Raw genomic sequence first — 19,871 nt, forward strand, 5'->3', positions numbered from 1 at the left:
TTTTCTACCACAGGCTTATTTCATTTGATCACTTCTAATTATGAAAGTTTACTTTGATATCACCCTAAATGTGATCACTTACATCTCCATTGGTTTTTATGTGGCCTGCGTTTTAGATGTATACATGTCTGCCTTTATAGACGTAATACATAGTGACTGACAACGAGCTGAACTCATTGTACATATCTCATGAGATTCACCACATTAAATCATTCAAATTCACAAAAGACATGCGTGACCTGAAATAGCATTACACTGACTTACCAGGTATCCTTTCATCATGTTATCAAAGTGATTATGTCTCTGTTGAATTCTGATGATGGCCTGTGTCATCATCCTCTTTGATTAATGTTGTATACTTTTCCCTTTTACAAATTCCAGATAACGATTAACACCACCAACGCTCAGCCATTAGGACGGCAGCTAGTGGCTTTCACCAGCAGGGCGGCGCACTTCACTGACGTCATGGACGTCATCTTTGTCACACACCTGGTGGAGAGGCTGACGCGGCTGGTGGATAAACGCAGAGACGTGAGAGTTAATACACAGAGATGCACATGAGCCAGTTCACAACGTAACATGTCAGATTAGACTTCATCTGATCCCACGTTCCCCATCACATTAAAATGGCACGACTTCCGTTCTCACATTCTTAAAGTCAGCAGGTGATTTGTAGGAGCATGCTGTTCCCTTAAACCGGCCAATTCTGCCACGAATAATCCGATAAATACCTCACAGGATACGCTGTTTATTTTTGAAAGTTGAATGGCAACTTTACAAAATCTCCATCTCTGTCCAATACTAACAAACTGTTTTTCTGTCACAGTCAGAATTACTATCAGCAGCATCTGGAGAGATCCTCCATAAAGATTTTACCGTCTCGGGCAGGCAGGCATGAACTTGCTCAATGTCACTTTCTATGCAGATACACTCCAAAGTAATATTCACACCACACACACAGGCACGACACATGAATGGAAACTTTACAAAATCGACCAGCGATTCTCCCAGTTCTGACTTAAACTGACTATTGAAGGATCTGTTCCTTTTCTATTTTTGTCCAATGTTCATTGTGTTAGAATTGATATGTAAAAATATCCCAAGCGGTCATGTAGATTTACAAGAAATCCCTGCGTTAATTATCACACTGTTCACACACCATACATTTAAAATACCCCTTCAGTATTAATATATGTGCTCGATCATTGAAAGCAATGATTTGCCTTTAAGGATGAGATTTATCAGGGATACTTGTTGACCAGCTCCTTTTGAGGCAACAACGCTTCATCAAGAGCCTGAACTGAACAAACAGACAAGGACACCTCAGTGACAGACACCGATCGCTGCCCGGAAACAAGACACACGCTGTCATTCTGGCTTCCATCCTTCAATCGATTCCAGACAGCTTAACATTTCACCTCATGGGCTTCCCCTGTTGCGCTTGGTGGCGAGGTCGGACCCGAATGACAATTTGTGGTTACGGAGATGTATCTCGTTTTTGGGCAAGTTTTTACCTTAAGCGAACTTCTCCCCTCTCATTGGCCAGAGGCAATTGGATGGCTTTATGTAACGCTGAAGGTCAGGGGAGGGTGATGAGCTTTACTCAGTGAAAATAATCAATATTCGCTCTCACTTCAATCGTCCAATTACTCATCACGGGTCACTCAGGAGGAGATATTATGGGGAGATGCTTTGAGTTTTATCATTGGCACGATTAATGCTGGGGAGACCACCCGCATTCACCCAATAGAGCACAGTCAGATGAAGCAACAATGAAAAGTACAGTAAGCAAATAGGGAACTGCCATCTCAAGGAAGCAATTAGGCCCCATTGGAGCTGCTAATCTAAATTAAATCTCCCTTTAATGAATGAAGCCACCATTGCCTCCCTCACAATTCTGACTGGAGATTATAAATGTGCCTGTTGTTGCGGATATGATTGATGCTCATGATGAGTCTGCCTCTTTCTCTGTGTGTGTGTGTGTGTGTGTGTGTGTGTGTGTGTGTGAGTGAGAGAGAGTGAGTGTGTGGGCATTGCAGGTACAGTTTGTGTAAGTCTGATCATGCATTTGCATATATATGCTTATGCTTCTGCAGCTGGGGGACTACATCTCAGACATAGCCAGTAACATGATGCTCGTGGAGGAGCATATCCTGTGGATGGCCCAGAACGAGGCGCGGGCGTGCACTCGCATCGTGCAGTGTGTGGAGCGTATCGCCGACCTGGCACTGACCGGAGACAATCAGGTCATTTCTAAGGTACGGCTAGATGACCTAAATGTTTGAGCGGTTGATTGTCAGACTAAACGTCCTGTAGCTTTACTCTCTTCTTGAGACTTCAAATAATGAGAAGTTCATTTGGCTGGTACAGATATCTGCATATCTAAATTGCCACTTTCCTTTGTCTTCCCATCTCTCTTCAACCTGTTTACACCCTCGTCTGTCCCTTGGGGAAAAAGGTTGTCTGCTCAATGACCAATATCAAAATCTCTGCCCTCCCCTTTTTTTCTGCCCCCCCCCGCTCACTGCTAAGGTGTCTGCTAACATCGCTCTGGAGGCCTTCCTGATCCGGCCATCCAACTTCCTGGGCCTGTCCTGCACGGCCCTCCAACTGCCCCCCGCGTCCGCCCCCTCCCCACTCCCCGGCAGCCACTCCCACGATGACAAAGGCGCGGGCAGAGAGCGCGACACCGCGGGGGAATCCATGCTCAACTTCAAATGCCACACCGTCAACAGCAGCGGCCCGCCGGCCAGTCAGATCAGCAAGGTAAGGCGTTAACCAGATGCTTTGGAGCTTTCCAAAACATATACTACTCTGTTTTACTGCTCACCTCCTTCGGCAAAAATCTGATCCAGCCTGGGGTCAAGGAATGTTATGTCTCTTTCTCCAAGCTCAGCGTGTTTTTGTTATATTTTTATGAAAAGCCACACTTTTGTCTTTTGTGACACTCTGTAAAAGGAGGGCTTAGAGAAGGAGCACATATGATGTTCCAACAGAGGAGAAGGAAAAGAAATAAAATATGAGTTTGGGAGAACAGCTTGTACAGTAGCTCCTGGGCACGATAAAAGGAATTTGCCAACATCACACAGTCGAAGCATGTGAGAGGGATTACCACCTGCCCTTAAGTCGCTTGTTGCCTATTTGTCCTGGCAAGAGGACACCCTGTTTGGGTTTGTTGGCACGCCATAGATCAGCTGGTGATAGGTGGGGTTGTAATAGGGCTAAGGCCTGTAAATAGGCTGGTAATTTGGGAGAATGCGGGCCACTCCCCTGTGATGGACAACTTGGCCTTGCATACCCGTCACTTTAAATCAGCTGTGGCCCCACCGCGGCTCCAGTTGTCACCATCACACATGACAAATACCACCACAACGGGGTGGAAGCGAAACTCTGCAGGCGAAACACGCGGCTCAACTAACACTGAAGTGCGTGCTGGTGTGTGTCAGTGGGTGTGTGTTTATTTGTCATGTTGCATGCTCATTTCGTATCCCTCTCGTGTGACAGTGTCAAGGCTTTGCAATTATACCACCGAGTACGAGCTGCAGGCTGTGCGTAGCATGCATGTATGCACTGTATGTATTTCTGGAAAATGAGAGAAGTAATTTGTACCAGTACAACACAAAGTAGGTGTAACATGTATTTTGGTTAACACTATGATCATCTCTAAGCCTTGTGTTTTTAGTTTTAAAAGGATTCATTACACTTTCAAGTCAGGTCTAGGAAGAAAAAGCAAAATCATATTTTGTTGACTTCTCTGTGCTGAAGCCGGATTGCTGGGCTCAACCCCAAGGCTGCTCAAGTCTTGGCACTCTGTGTCTTTGAGTAGCATATCTGAGCATGAAACTCCCAGTACGGTGGATTTGGCTTTTCACAAACTGAGAATATGAGAGGATTTGTTGACGTGCGGTGCCGCTCCTAGGCTCCCCATCGTCGCCTTATGTCAAGTAATCGTCTAATAATGTTTGTTCCTCTGTCGTTTCTGTCAGTAGCAATTATCAAATCAATCAGGTCATAGTTGAATATAACATATCTAATTAAAAGTGAAAGAAAAGAAGACAGATGGGAAGTAATAGAAGCCCCTTGCATGAACATTTATCTAAAAGGCATCAGTGACATTCGCCATTATTAGGTTAACTCCTCAGTTTAATTTAACTCTGTCAGTTTAGCCTGTTCTTTGTCATATGCAGTGCTTCACAGATAGGGATAGTCACAGCAGTTTTCAGCACTGGATTTGGAACGGTGTCTTTATCAACTATCTTGCTTTTTTCATGCAATGATTCTGCCTCTTAATGCATTTTTTTCTTCTTAGTGAAATAAATCAAAAATCCTGGTGCATACAGAAAATAAACAGGTGCTGCGTAATCTCCCAGATAATCCACAAACATATATGTCGTGCAACCTGCAACAAACGAAAGAAAACTGTGCAATGAACTAAATTAACACCTAAGCACCCTTGTGATACATTATTTGTGTGTGTATGTATGCGTAGGTGTTTGAAACAAAGCCCTTTTGTGTTGGGACTGCATATGAGGCATTGTGTACTTGCTCATGTGTGAGGTGAATTGAAGATGCATTGCTGTCCTCGTGTGAGTAAAAACCCTGTCTCTGTCTGCATAGAGTTCACACATCACACACCATATCCCACAATTCCTTGTACACGATTGACCTCTGAGAATACACACACACACACATACTAGTGATTTACACACTTTACAAAACCAATATAAGATGTATATTTACCATGATATGAAGTTGATAATTTGAATACATTGCCGTTTTAATGCAGTTCTAGTAATTTTTCTGCAGTAAAGACAAAGTTTGTCTGACTTTACTTGTTAAGGTTTGGTTTTTCGTGTGCATTGAATGCAGCAAGTAATTTGCGTGTCATTACTTGTTTGAATCCACGATACCTGTGATTGCTTTCAGAGACGGCATCAGATGTTTAAAACCTCTGTAGCACCAGATTGCTCGTGTTCACTTAGTTCCTGACTGTATCACCTGCTATTATGTATACATGAGTGACTTTAGACCGTGATGGGGGGTTATTGCTGTACCTGTGGGTCGCTGATGTGAAGAAATCATAATAATAGTAGGACCCCAGCACATTAGAGGCTGGAGCCTTGTATCACCATTAAGTTAATCTTGATTTAACAAGGCACGTTGACTAAGATCATCACATAAATGAAGTGCCCAATTTAAAGCGTCTCGGGAAGTACTTGTGGGTGGAGGGACCGGTCCACACATTCAATTTCAATCAATATGTGCTTGAACACCACCATGCTTAAGAAACTATATTGTATAAATATGTTAAATGTAGATCATAATTTGAGATTAGTGTGCATTTTAGGCATTTTATTTAGCCAGTTTTTCTTCGGTGGCAGTCTTTCACAGTCTTGAGATATACTTGGCAAATTTTTTTAGGGAAGAACAAAATCAGGGAGTTAAGGGAATCGTGAGATGAAAAAGTGTAATACTAGTTCCACCTCTTTAAGCATGTGGATTGAACACAGTTTGTCCTCCCTGGGCGATTCCCACTCGCTCACCTATGAGCTGCCGAAATTCCTCAGCTCCTGCTCCTCTGGAGCGGTAGCGACGAGGGGAGCGGCACCCTGTTCGAGAGCACTTTAAGGTAATTGTTGAGGGAGGCCAGTGTTACTTCAGTAGCCTATAAAATGGCTCTAATCTATTCAAGCTATCACCAGCGTGCAACAATATCCTGAAATTGTTCTCACCCAACTCTCTTTCTGCCTTTCGTAGGGCATGTGGGGAAGACATCGCCTATTACTGATTATCTGGGGAAGTTTCATAGGGCATGTGCTCCGGTCTCTCACTAGCACACACACACACGCACACACACACACACGCACACACACACACACGCACACACACAAGCTTAAGAATTCACGCCCGGTTAATTTAGTTTTGATTCATTTTTAAGGAAAATTGAGACAATCAATAATAATATTGGGTTTTCTCTTTTGTTTTGTAATCATTTTAATATTTTCTATTACAAGTTAAATTGCCACGTTTGAAGAACTGTAAGCAGTTATCTTTTGGAATCGTTATTATCTTAATACATGGTTGTATGTTACTTAATAACACAACCACAGTGTGGTAATTCTAGTTTTCTCTTCTTTTTTTTCTGTATTTTCAGAACCAACAGTTGGTCCTCCTCCATGTCTGACTTTCTTCTGAAGTCAAGTTTTCTACAGTTTCGAAGGTGTATGCCTAGAATGAGCGTTCTAAAAATTCTAAGACCAAAAAATGGTTAAATCTGTATGTGGTCTTCCATGTTTTTAATATCTGTTGAGATTTGAAAATCCTCTAGTGTGCACAAGGCTTAAGCCATATCAGCTGAGCACTGAACCCCTAAACTGCCAATAAGTAGATTCTAGCCACTGTGCCACTTACATGATTGCATTTAACCCAACAGGGTGGTTCTGTAAGACATGTATTGACATGTAGTGACACTATTTCAATGAGAAAAGACAAATGAAAAGACGTTTTAAAGAGCCACTAGATGGATGTACTTGACATGCGAACAAAGGCAAAGGTTAAAAGAACATGAGGAGTCTTTGGTGATTAGATCCCAACCTGGTGCTATCATTTAACAGTTAGAGTCACAGCTTGAGTCATACCCACTGGGTATGTTCCAGACTGGGACAGTTAGTTGCTATCCACGGCCATTTTGCTTCAAAAACATGCAACAATTTCACAGACTTTGTGGGTTTGTATACTGGCTGAACATGCTCAATGTGTTGTCTATGCTCCTCCCTCTGTGTGACTGCAGCAGCGAAAACATTCTTCAACTATAAGTTCCCTTCCAAGCTCACATTATGGATTTCTGATTCATTAAAAATCTGTTTGTGTGCAATGTTACAGCATTACCCAGATGGATCATATGCAAATGAACACCTACATGCATTTTTCTACAGTTGCTGACTCTCTTACCGTTTCAAATGTCAGCTTAAAACCTAATTGTTAGGGATCAAACTGAAATAGTGAACACTCCAAAAAAGCCATCTTCAAAAAGCATCTTTCCAGCCTTGGTACCTTTCACTTTGTTCCAAGCTCACATTATGGATTTCTGGCTCATTCAAATCTATTTGTGAGGTATGTCAGGAGAGTGTCACCTTGGATTCTGGTTTCTCAACTCTGGGTTTTCTAACAAGACACAGAACGGACGTTTTCCTCAATGTATGAACAACCGAGAGCTGCATGGATTTATACATGTTTATAAATGTGCAACACCTAAGATGTGATTTCAAGTCGGATTCTAAAGTGTGCGGCCTGATATCATCCTATATTTGAATGCTGGAAGAATTGAGTGCAAGTGTTGCCATGGCAATGAACCGGTGATCATTGAGCTGAGACAAATCTCGTGATTCTGGGTCTCGCAGCAGCAGCAGGCGGCGGCCCAAGTCAGCATCATGCAGGAGAGTGGGGCTTGAAAAGAAAAGCAAATAACACCAACTAGTGTAAACGATGATGAAAACAGACCTAGTATAGCAAATATAAATATATAAAGGAAATCAAATAGTATGTGCAGCAATTCTGACGTGAGACTGAGGGTCTGTTGTGTGAAAGTATCCATCTTTTTGCCCACCAGGAGTGTGAACTGTGCAAGATAAATACATTCGGTATAACAGGACCACATAACACACACACATACACACACACACACACACACACACACACACACACTCCCCTATGACTCATCAGTCAGCCTGTCTAACACTGCTCAGTTTAATAGCACACTGTGAAGACGGCGATAGACACACGCCACAAAAGCTTGTTACAGGAGCAAGGGAGTAACAGCTAAGATACAAACGGGCAGTAAAGAAGCTGGAGAAATATTCCTGGTTGGACGGACGCACGTCATCACACACGTCATCAGTGATCCTCTTCCGAACCAAGCTGCTTTACATTTGGCCAGTAGTTTTATCTCCTGTGCTTGTTTTTTTTTATTGTTGAAGCGTTTGCATGTTTTTAAATAGTTTATAGGGATTTTCTTTTTCTTTTCATGTACAGCATAGTGAGTAGTCTGTATGTAAGGGACATAGGCAGTCATGGCTTTAAGCTGCAACAGCTTGCTACAGCAGTCTGCCACCAGTTTATTATTAACAATAGTGGAACACAAAAAAAGGCCTTTATAAGTGATTAATGGGACAAATCCTAAGAACGTCCCCATAAACTCCTCCTCCAGGCTGTTTCCCCCCGTCCTTGTGTAAGTGGCTCAGTGATCTGCTCTCTGTCTCACTCTGGCAGAAGCTCTGCACCGTTTAGAGCCATTTGGGGTCCAACTGGACGAAGACACACAACATATGGCTCCGCTGCGCCGACACCTTGCCAAAAAGTGGCATAATAAAACACAGCTTTCCAACATTATCATGTTGCATAATGCACTCTGGTGCAAAAGTTTGTGCCTCCAGATTGATTTTCTGTATTACTGCAGATACATTTGAGCAAATGCTTTAGAAAAAAAAGTAGAACAGAAGAAAAAAAGAAAAAGCTAAACAGCATAATTAAATGACACATGATAGTGTCTCATTAAAACTTTGCCACAGAAACGTTTGTTCCTCGTCCATAGAGTGATGTTATTAAAAAGGCTGATGTGTCATTTGACCTGGTAGATGTCCCTATTGTAGCTGTGTAAGAGGACAGATAGTGCAAAATCAATGTGAGAAGCATACATTTATTCCTTTTTAAAATTTGCACATCTCTGTGTGTATCTCACCCACATATCAATGTTACAGCTTTACCCAGATGGATCATATGAAAATGAACACATAGACGCATTTTTCTAAAGTTGCTGACTCTCATTCCGTTTCAAAAACGGAATTGTTAGATATTAGACTGAAATAGTGAGTTCTCCAAAAAAAGCTATTTTTAAAAGTGAACACTCCTTCTGTCTTCCACCCCCCACTCTCCACAGACTGTAGAAAGGTGGCTTTGACAAACTTGCTTCAAATATTACGGAACAAATTCAGTGTAAATGTTGGATCAGATAGAAATTGCGTCAATCTTGAGGCTTTCTACTCTGCTTGAGCTGGAAAAGGTCGGGTGAGGTGAAACACTAGGTTGTGTAAAGTGGCTGGCAGTTTTCACAGGGTGATTACAGTGCAATTTCAAAGACTTGATGGAAGCTAAGATTGACAACATGACTGCTCCCAAACAACAGTGTCTGGTTCGCCCCCAGTGGCTGGATAGAGTACAGTCATAAACCCTGTCCCCTCCATGTTAGTGGATGAGACACGGACCAAAATTAGAAATCAAAATTTCAGATTTTCTGTCATTTTTGTTAGTTCTTATCAGTGTTATAAAAATGTCATGATTGGTCGAGTGAGGGTTTCGGTGGGACCTCACATACCATCCCTCCAGTGCTACTGCACAAACTCCAAATGCACAAGATGGCATGAAGCATGGCATGATGGGAGAGAAAAGAGAGATGTTGTCTATCTTTATATCTTATGCAGTCTATGATTGGACTACAAAAATATAGCCTATCACAGTTACTTCATTTTAAATGTTAGCAAATAATAATTGCTATAGTAGGCTACTTTCCAAGTTTATCTCACGGTTAACAACCCAACGTGAAGCCTCTAAAGAGATTAGAAAGCTCAGAGAAAAGATGGTAAGATCTAGAGCTGATTTTGTGTTAAACAAGGTTCTTTTGAGATATCTTTGTGTTTGTCATCATGACCTCCATGTTGGGAACCACTTGATGAACTGGCTTTGAGCTCACTGGCATATGGCCTATCTGTCTTTAATCTGTACCGACACACTTAAACCCTGACTTTGCATTTTTCTACTTCAAAAAGTTCCAGCATCTTGCCAGATGAATTTGTGTCTGCCGGCTGACCTTTGGTAGGTATCACACTATTTAATACCAAAGTGTCACTTTGTTTGGAACAGATTCAGAACTAATAATCCCTCAATTACACAAACATATGGCATCTTATCATATTTCCCAAGTCAGTGGACATCACCTTGAACTGAACTGCAGAGTGTATGGTTCACTGACGATGACAGTTTGGGACAATATTTACTACTTCCGACCCCCCTCTTCCTTGTCATTGACAGGTAATTAGTGGAAGCCTTTAGGCTGAACGGGGAGAGTATTCCCAGCTCCCTGTCTCCTCCGACAGCCTGCTCCACAGAGCGCCACTGCTTCTTAATTACAACCACACCGCTCTGCGTGGGTGTGCGTCTTTTTTCTTCTTTTTAATGGGAGGGTATGTGGAAATGTTTGTGTTTTTGGTGTGAAGGTGTGCAGCATGAGCGCGCCTGTGTCTGTGCACGCTGCCCTCCAGGTTATAGCAGAACACAACCGCCGGCTAGCGCACAGTAAACAAATTCTCTGTGTCAGCACAGGCATCTAAGACGAAACCAAATATGACCTAGTTTGTCCCGATTCAGTAAACATGGTGCTTTATGAACGTGAATGCGTAATGTGCTGATAACTCGCTTCTAATTGGAATATGTTAGGGATGTGTTGTGTTCAGTGCTTTAATAAGCAATGGAGGATTTAAGTGCTTAACTCCAACATGAGTGGTGCAACGACTCTTCATTAGCTCGTTGACCTGCGCCTCTGTGTGGAGGGGCCGTGGATTTGAGAAAATCCTCCCCTCTGTATTTGACATGCAAACGACCGGGGGTTAATTGTATGGGTTCTGCACAGCAGTTAACTGAAGGAGTCAAATGGCAATGAGCATTAACGCTGGAAGGGTCTTAAGGTTTTATTAGTTCATGTTATGCTTCTTAATTAAGAGTGGCTGCGTTGTGCATGCGTGCCATAGGTGTATAAATCTAAGGGCATGCGTGCATATTAATGTTTGTCTTTATAAGTCAATATACACTCAGCTGCAAGGTTATGAGGTACACCGGACTCAATATAATGCAGTATAATACAGCACCCTTATAATTAGGATGAAGATTATAATAAAATTTGTTTTAGACAAAAAACCCGCAAAATGTCCACACAATAGGGTCTGGACTTTGCCTTCAACATATAAAGAAAGCACCAGCGTTTGACAAAATCTGAATCTTGAGGTTTTTTGTCTGTATAATGTAAAAAAACGTTAACATCACGCACACTCGCTTCGGTGAATCCTCTTGAGGATTTCCTGCTGTATTTAGACAGGAGCTCATTCAAAGATTATTACTTACTATTATTAGACTATTTTATTTTTGCTGTGTGTACCTTATAAACAGAGTGTCCATCTAAATACTGGGCTGTTGCCTTTTTTGGTGCATCCATTCAGGAGTGTGTTTGTGTGCATGCAAAAAGTGTGAGTCTGTGCGGATGCCTTATGCTCAGCAGAGTGAAGGCATATAGAGATTTTACTCCGTCCCCAAGGAATCACATCTTCTTTTCCCTCTCTTTCTCTCTTTGGTGAAACAAACAGGCCTGTGATGCAGCGGTGAGAGGCCTTGAATGCTAAACATATCATAAGAGAGGAAGGCAGAGCGAGGAGGAGGAGGAGGGGGAGAATAAGGGTGTGAGACAAAAAGAGAACTGAAATTGAAAGACACAAAAGAACAAGAAAGGATGGGACTCGGCCAAAAGTGACAAATATTTGGGAAATAGAGGGTGAGAAGTGCGATGGAGAGACGTAGCAGGGGAGGTTGATATTAAGAGCAGGAGAATGAGAAAGAAAAAAAGTGCTGTGGATGGCTGGAGATCAGCGGGCTCTGGAGACAGAGATTTATTTCCCTTTGTGGACGAGTGGAGGATCTGATCCTCTCTATACATCCTGTATAGACTCTGTGCTGGACAAGCTGTCCCCATCTGAATCATTCACCCCATCTCTGACCCTGCAGGAGCACCTGCCCCACTTTCTCTTTCTGCCCCACCCTATTCACGCCAGTCTATTCTATGTAACGTTGAGTTGAGTTATCCAGGATGCTCTGGTGTTTAGTGCAGTGCTAACCTCTGTTGACTGTGTAATCTGATGCAGTCATTCACTGCTGCATAACAATGTTGTTTCTCTCTGTGCCACAGTGAGGAGATAAATGGAGGCATTAGCTCATCTCTGTCCAACATTTTGCCAAGATGTCATTTTCTCTCTTGTGTGCCACTCCACTTATCAGGCGAGTTGAAGCACACTCTGAGCCTGCTCTGGTGCGTCCTGACCACCTGACCACCACTGCAGGAAGAGTTATCCTTTGAAAACTGTAACACTTGTATCTGCATCCAAATTGTATCTTCAACATTCATGTTAAAGAAAGTGTTTTGCCTCTAGACACATGGCTCATTACAGTGTTACCTCAAATGAGCAGATGTTTCCATCTGAAATGGAAACATTTAGCTTTGGGAAATTCCCTTTTGAACAGTTCTAACACAGTCAGAACTCTTCACAAATCAACAATTGTGTGTGGAATCTCAATCACAATCTGTTGGAATATGAAGTCATTGTATCATTTCTTTTATCTGAAAACAAGACTTCGAAAGTGTCCATGTTGCATTAGTATTGGACAAAATTCGAACAATATCTATCCCTACCCATGTCCCACCTTTCCACCAAATTTTGTTGAAATCCGTTCAGTTATTTTCTATACTCATGCTGTCAGACAAACAAATGTACTGGGGTGGAAATGTAAGGTGATAAAACCAGGCTGGCTGCTAATAGTTCTGGACAGTCGAGGTTGAAATTAATTGCACCACAACATCTGTGCCACTGAGATTGGAGTTTCACCTAATCTGATTTCTTTTGGGTGTTATTAGCTGTGAAAGAATAAAACTAACCTGCACTTGCACTCACTTTTTCCTGCTCAGTGTTAATAAAAGGCAGAACATTAGAACATAATAGCAATGCACCATGCCCCAGTAATACAGGGCTACTAGCACCCACCTGTTTGCACGGCTGGGTGGTGCTGCCCTGCTAATAAATAACAGATTCAGGTGAAGCTGACCCTTGAGAAGAAAAGAAAGAAAACGTGTCCTTCTGTCATGGATATTAAAGCTCTGTGACTGGGCGGCCACAAACTGAGTGGAATCTGAATATTTGTGGTGCAAGAAAAGCTGTGCCTGTTTTCCTGGAAGGTTGAAACTGTTGATTCACAGGTTTCAGCCAACAGCAGCAATATGGTTCATGTCCTAGTGTAACTCTGAAAGTGAATGAGCAACACCTTTCCTCCCTGAATAACAAACACAGCCAGCACTCGAAGACCGGCCAGCGCTGGAAGCCCGTGGTACGGAGCGGCTGCCAGCTGTTATATGTGTGTCACTACAAATTTGAGGCATGGATTTGCTGTAAAGTCCTGTGTTTGCTGAGTAAACTTTATTATAATAAGCGTCATTCTGCAGGTTGGACTTTTACGTCTCCTGATTCTGATGCTCTAAATGACTTTGTCAACTCTGTGACGGCTGCTGACATGTCCTCTCTGCAGCCAGTTATCTCTGCCTCCAATTTGACATGACAGTAGGTCATTATGGTCTCGTAGTCATAAGTTGGACCTCCTCCTCCACTTCAGTCCGAGGGCATCCATCATCCCCTGTCGTCTCGTTGGCACCTATTGGATACACTGCCTCACGTTCAAACATGCTTTACTACTGGCCCTAGAGGCGGTGGACTAGTGGCAGAAACTTGGACTGTGGGCAGAAAAAGGTCTCTGGTTCGTCTCGGGTTCGACTCCACGGAGAAACAACAAAAAGACGTACCTGGATTGATCTATCCAAAAATCCAAGATTCTCCCTACCCTGTCTAGTGCCCCTGAGCAAGGCACCTTACTCCCCCAACATCTGCTCCCCGTGCGCCGTACATGGCTGCTCACTGCCCTGTATGGGTTAAAAGCAGAGGTTAAATTTCCCTACCTGCATGAGTGTGCCTGTGCATGTCTGTGCATGTGTTTGGGACAAATAAATGTGTATCTTAATCTTAATCTTAATCCAATGTTGACAGAAATAGAACAATAGACAGAACTACGGACGAGGTCTTTCAGGAGCCTCATCAGGAGCAGTGTTTGCTGGGGGGGGGGGGGGGAGCTCCTTTCAGAGACCATGGCCTTTAACTTTGCGCTAGTGGGTTGATAATGAGTGAATTTTTCATTTTTCAGTGAACTAATCCTAAGTACACACATTTTGACTATTCCTCTCACTCCCTCTCTGCTCTCCCTTCTGCTCCCCTCATCCTTTTTCTCCGGATCCCTTCATGTGGCTAAAAGCAGCAAATGCTGAGCCAACTGGCTGCGTGTGTCTCCCTTGCGCTACTTAATCTGGCCTGTCCTGCTTTATCTTCCACCTTTGCTTCTGGTCTGCAAATCACAGCTCAATTGACCCTTTGCTTCTATCCTCCCTTCCTACCCTCTGCCCTCCTTCATGTCCTATACAGCGGGCGCCCCCTTCCCAAAGGAAGGGAGCAGCAGCGGGGAGTCCTTTGCAGTCCATCTCCAGTCCCTTGTGTTTCTCTGGGTGTGTTGCAGGCTGCTTTTCATCCTCACATGCTACATCCCGCTCCATGTGGGTTAGCCTCAGGATTCTGTAAGAGCACGTCGCCCAAGGGGAGCTGCTGTTCTACTGGCGTGCATTAAAATGCCAGAATAAAAAAAAGCGACTGCATTGACATGATCTGAAAAGGCATCTAACGTAGATGAGGGTATTATATCACGTGATTACTGAAATTCCATGTTTTGGGAGGAGACACCTGTCCTGTGTCATGAGATCTTTATATCGCTTACTATTATTGTCCTATATGTCATGGTAGAGGTAAATTATGCCTGGGGGGGGGGGGACAAGGGTGTGGTTCTTGACCATGGTCCACTGACGCTAGTTGTCCACACACTGGTCTAGGCACGGCTGCTGGTTGCCTCCTCATACTCACGGATATGTGAATGAATATGTGATCAGGGAGAACAAGCAATAATCAAGTGTGTGAAAGACAGGGTTACACCCAGTCAGTGCAACTTATATTAACCGAATCAGGCTTGAGTCAGGCTCGGAAACAAAACTGAACAACCCACTGTTTGGGTCGGGCTTGTTTAATTTTCTGGCCTGGACAGGGTCAGATGGAAATATGCAATCCCTATAGCATTAGTAGCTTAGGTAGCCATGTGTACAATAAAAGCTCATCAGGGGATGATATAAAACCGAGTCAACTGAGGTGTCCCCTTTTTATGGAAAATAATTTGTGGCCAATTTAGATAAAACACACTAGTGAAAAAATCACTTTTTAATATTTATTTTATGGGTCAATTTCTGCCAATAGGTCCCTTTCACCTACATCTTACACACTGGACCTTTAAAGTCTCAGTCAGATTCTGACACTCCGCTCATCTCTTGAGCTGTAGATAACTCTGATGCTTTAACTGATGAGTAAGGCTGCTCCCTTTTTACCACGCACTGAAGGCACTGGTTTTACCTGTTACAGTATTTCACTACAAGATATACTGTATGAGGACCTGAGGTTTGAGAGGTGAAGAAATTAAAATGCTTTATTTTTTTTATAATTAGGCTGTTGATTTATAATGGTGATGGAGGTATTCCACAATCTATGTCATGGTGATGTATCACACCAGTGATGACCATGACACCGGTGTGCAACTCACCTCTAATCTCTAATAATGTGCACAGAGACATTCTGGTTAAACGACAGCGTCCCTGCAGAGGGACACCAGACAGCTGTTGATGAGACCCATGTGATTCCTGTGGCCAAATGAAAGCTGAGGAGACATGTTTGATCATTTTTGCACTTTACTGTGCTGCCTGGCTTGATATTTGAATCCTGCTTCTGTGTATATAAATTGCTGTGAAATGCCTGACATGCTGAAATATGTGGAGCCATGAATAGAAGGTACACCTGGGCTTGCACCTGACACGTGTGATTTGCTGGGGACAACATATGCTGCTGCTGCTGTGTTTGTATACAGACAATGTACGCACCTGCTTGGATGGAGGGGACTGTAAAAAAACTCACACATATGCTCAGCAGCACACACACTCGTTTTGACGAATACAATCTAAAGACCTTCACACACACCCTTGAGGAGAATCTGTCACTACTCATGTAAATCATACCTTTTCACCTTCCTTCCCTGTCGGTTCACAACCGTCCCTCTTTGCTTCCCACTCTTTTATCAGCTCCATCCACAGCCGGTTTCGGGGGGAAACAGTATCGTCTAATACTCGCAAATAGCAGAGGGAAAAAAAAGACTTTTTCTAATTGCTCTGCAGCGTGTGTTTGCGTGTTGCACCATCTGTGGAGCGTCTGCCGTTCCCTCAATTAGAATTCTTAGATCAATGAGACTGGGGTTTTACTGCACAGTCAGTGTTTGCTCAGATGGAATCTGCTGCTAGAGCACCGGCTTTCACAAGTTCTAATTACAGTAACGCTGTGCTCCCCTCTCGACGGTGAGATATCACTCTCTGTCTCCCCCTCTGTATATTTCTCTCTAATTATTGTTATTCCTCATGTGGAAATAGTCGTTTCACCCCCCTACTGTATCTGTTACTGCGCCGCGCAAAGCTGTAAATTTGGCATCGCAGCTACGAGTCCTCCCACAGAGTGTCCATAATTTTGGATTTACTGAAACAATATAAGCTGCTTATTTTCTTTGAGATGTGTGTGTCTCGTGTAGGGGGAGGGGAACAAGTGAATGCACACAGACACATAGACACGTATATGTGCGCAGCCTTTAACTCATGTGCTGTTTAGGGTTTAGAAGGTATCTATGTGGGTAATTAAGGTTGTTACCACAGCAAACCTGTGCGGTGCTGTTCAGATGAACTGTCGGTTTCAGTTTCATTTAGATCGGTGTGGAAGCTGTTAGAGGAAAGTTGGTGTAGACTAAATATTCCTCTGGTTGTTGTCCAGACACACTCATGATGCAGAATCATTTGTGGAAAGCAGATAGAATATCTATTCGTTTTGCATTATTTAAAAAGCTGAGCTACTTCCATATCCATCTGCAGATCAAGAAGTGAGCCCCTGATCTCTAGAAGAGGTGAACAGTAAACCCTGTGGTAAGACATGTGTGTCATTACAAGAATGCTACTCTTTTCCATGATAGGTCTGAAAGTGAAAACTAGATTAAAAGGCGGGGGGGTGTACTTGTGTTGAATGTTTTGACCATGCAATAGCTTTATCTGTAAACGTCTCTGTGATATAACAGCACCTATTTTTCCCCCTTTGTTTATCACATACATGTGACAACCCCCCTGCAGTGTTCATAGACACTGTAACAGGGAGGTAACTCAGTGTCATGTCAAGCGATGTGAAAATGTGTTACTCTTAGATGGATTATAATGATGCCCATCTCGCACTTCTTGCTTCAATTCATCTGTCTAATAATTCCAGAGATCTCGGTCGGTATGGCTGCTGTCAGACATGCACTGGACTCCGCGAATCCTCAGAGTGAGACGCTCCGCAGCTACTACAGACTTTATTCGCCTGATCTCCTCGTATAAAGTCCATAGAAATCCAGGCGAAGTCGATGTGAGAACACAGCAGGGAATTCCCCGCTGGAGTCACCACAAGCGAGAAGGGGATGGGTGTGTGTGTGTGTGTGTGGGGGGGGAGATTGATGACTTCTAACGTTCCACAGATGCAAAAATAAAAAAACAGAACACAAATGAAAACAAATATCTCCCAGTGAAAAAGCAGTGACACACATGTGAAATACACAGACGGAGGTGTCAAGAGACCTTGTGGTGACAAGAGTTGACGACGGTGTCGGCTGCTGTAAACAGAATTTTGTGATCCTAGCAGCAGAGTAAATACGTCACTTCCTGTCTCTACCTGCTGCACCCGGCTGCTCCACATCGGCCGCCTGAATAATGTGGAGGATTTGATGCTGTGCCCCTTCTCCTTTTGGTTTTGGAGCTGTCCATGGTCCCTGAGTCTGTAGCCAGTTTCATTTTTTTAGCATTGATCACTTACTGTATGGGTGTCTATGTTAGCAGTGAAACCAAAGCAGAGAGACTGTAACACAGTATACTTAAGCATATGTTAATTTATCGCAAGTCATATCGTCATCGCAATATTCAACAATGATCTTGCATATCGCATCTTTTCCTAATATCATGCAGCCCTATTGCAGACTCCAGCGGGTGGTCTAAACTTGCTGCGCCTCAATTACTGCAGGTCACTCTTAAAGTTTCAGCTGCAACCAGATTTATGACAGGCAAAGCAAACAGCCCATTCCAGACAGGCCAGTTTAAAATGGCCCCTGCTCTAGTGTAGATAGTGTAGATCCTAATCACAGATGTAGCCGTGTCTGTACACTGTCACTGCAGAGGGATTCTTAATTTCTTTCTGTTTTCACATCATGATTTTCTGAATGTGACACAGCGATTATCCTTTCTTGCTTTGTGACCTCCTACTAGACACCAGACGAAGATAAGTAAACACAAACGCCTCAGTAAAGTGCTGCTTGACTTACTGTCAGCCAACTGGAAATCAATTTCCAACTGATCCATGAAGCTCTGATAGCACAGGATGGTAACGATCAAAAGTGTCCAATGAACATGTTGCCTGTCAGTCCAAATAACATCATGTTTGGGTCTCTTGTTTCATGTGCGTTAGTGTGAGCGCAAGTCTGAGGCCATTTTCCTCTCACAAGTGCAATTTCATGACAAGTGTGTGTCCAGTAACACCATTTTTGCATTTCTAAGCGATAATCTGATGAAACACAATTCGTAAATCTGAGATCTTTGATTGTTTAATTAGATTAGATTAGATTCAACTTTATTGTCATTGCACAGTAAAAGTACATATACAACGAAATACAGTTTAGCATCTAACCAGAAGTGCAAAAAAAGGCAGTAAAAGTGCAGAGTATTGTGTTAGTGGAATATGTAAATAAATAGGAAGTACAGTTAAAATTATAAAAACAGTATTAAGAGGTAAGGTATGATATAAGAATGCTGAATACACTATGAGCAAGACAAATATATAAATATGAATACACTATAGGTGGGATAGGTGGGATAATGCAGTAGTATAAAAAATAACTAGTGCAAATGTACAAATGTTCAAATGTGCAAATGTTCAAATGTGCAAATTGGAAACATATCGACATCTGTCATCCAGCAGGTGCTTGTTCTCGGAAACTACAGCGTTACAAAAAGGAACCGAGGACAAACCAGAGTCAGAAAAACCTCATGGTCACATTAAAGTTACAGGAGCTGAATCTGTTTATTTATTTTTTTTCCTCTATATTTGCTGAGGTGACAGCTCACCTGTGCTCTGTCTGGTTAAGGAGCTGCTTCCGGTCCTCTGCTCTAGGTGCGTACATGCACTCTGGGTCTCATTGTGGTTCTAAATTAACTGGTTCTTGGTTCAGTTCGAAGCAAACAATCCATAGGTATTCAAAAAAGTTTGAATACCTACGCCTCCTTAACTAAAGTAGTGAGGTAGTTTGAGGTGCTCTTTGGATCGGGATACATGTGGAAACAAAAATCAACCAAAACCTCCAAGGTACCCTCTTTGTATCTAAAGCCTTTAATATGACGGCATGGTTATGTGAACCGTAAAAAAACTAAGATTTGACCATTTAGCTTTAAGATTAAGATGCATTTATTAGTCCCAAACACATGCACAGAGATGCACAGGCACACTCATGCAGGTAGGGAAATTTAATCTCTGCTTTTGACCCATCTGGTGCAGGACACACAGAGCAGTGAGCGACCATGTACGGCGCCCGGGGAGCAGATGTTGGGGGAGTAAGGTGCCTTGCTCAGGGTAGGGAGAATCCTCTTGGATTTTTGGACAGATCAATCCAGGTTCGTCTTTTTATTGTTTCTCCGTGGAGTCGAACCAGAGACGAACCAGAGACCTTTTCTGCCCATAGTCCAAGTTTCTGCCACTAGTCCACCGCCTCTTCGTTATGGAGTCAAACCGATCACCTTAAACAGCTGTTCCTTTTTATAGTGC

General features: G+C 42.9%; 1 protein-coding gene across 1 annotated transcript in view; it reads left to right on the forward strand.

Moving 5' to 3' along the window:
- LOC128453774 (adhesion G protein-coupled receptor A3) overlaps positions 1-19,871 on the forward strand; it is a 182,315-nt gene that overhangs the window by 57,908 nt on the left and 104,536 nt on the right. The window contains exons 10-12 of the mRNA XM_053436859.1: positions 382-531; positions 2,097-2,258; positions 2,533-2,766. Coding sequence (XP_053292834.1) covers positions 382-531; positions 2,097-2,258; positions 2,533-2,766 — 546 coding nt within the window. The remainder of the gene's footprint in view (positions 1-381; positions 532-2,096; positions 2,259-2,532; positions 2,767-19,871) is intronic.

This window comes from Pleuronectes platessa, chromosome 12 (genome assembly GCF_947347685.1).
Source record: "Pleuronectes platessa chromosome 12, fPlePla1.1, whole genome shotgun sequence".
Classification (NCBI taxonomy): Eukaryota; Metazoa; Chordata; class Actinopteri; order Pleuronectiformes; family Pleuronectidae; genus Pleuronectes; species Pleuronectes platessa.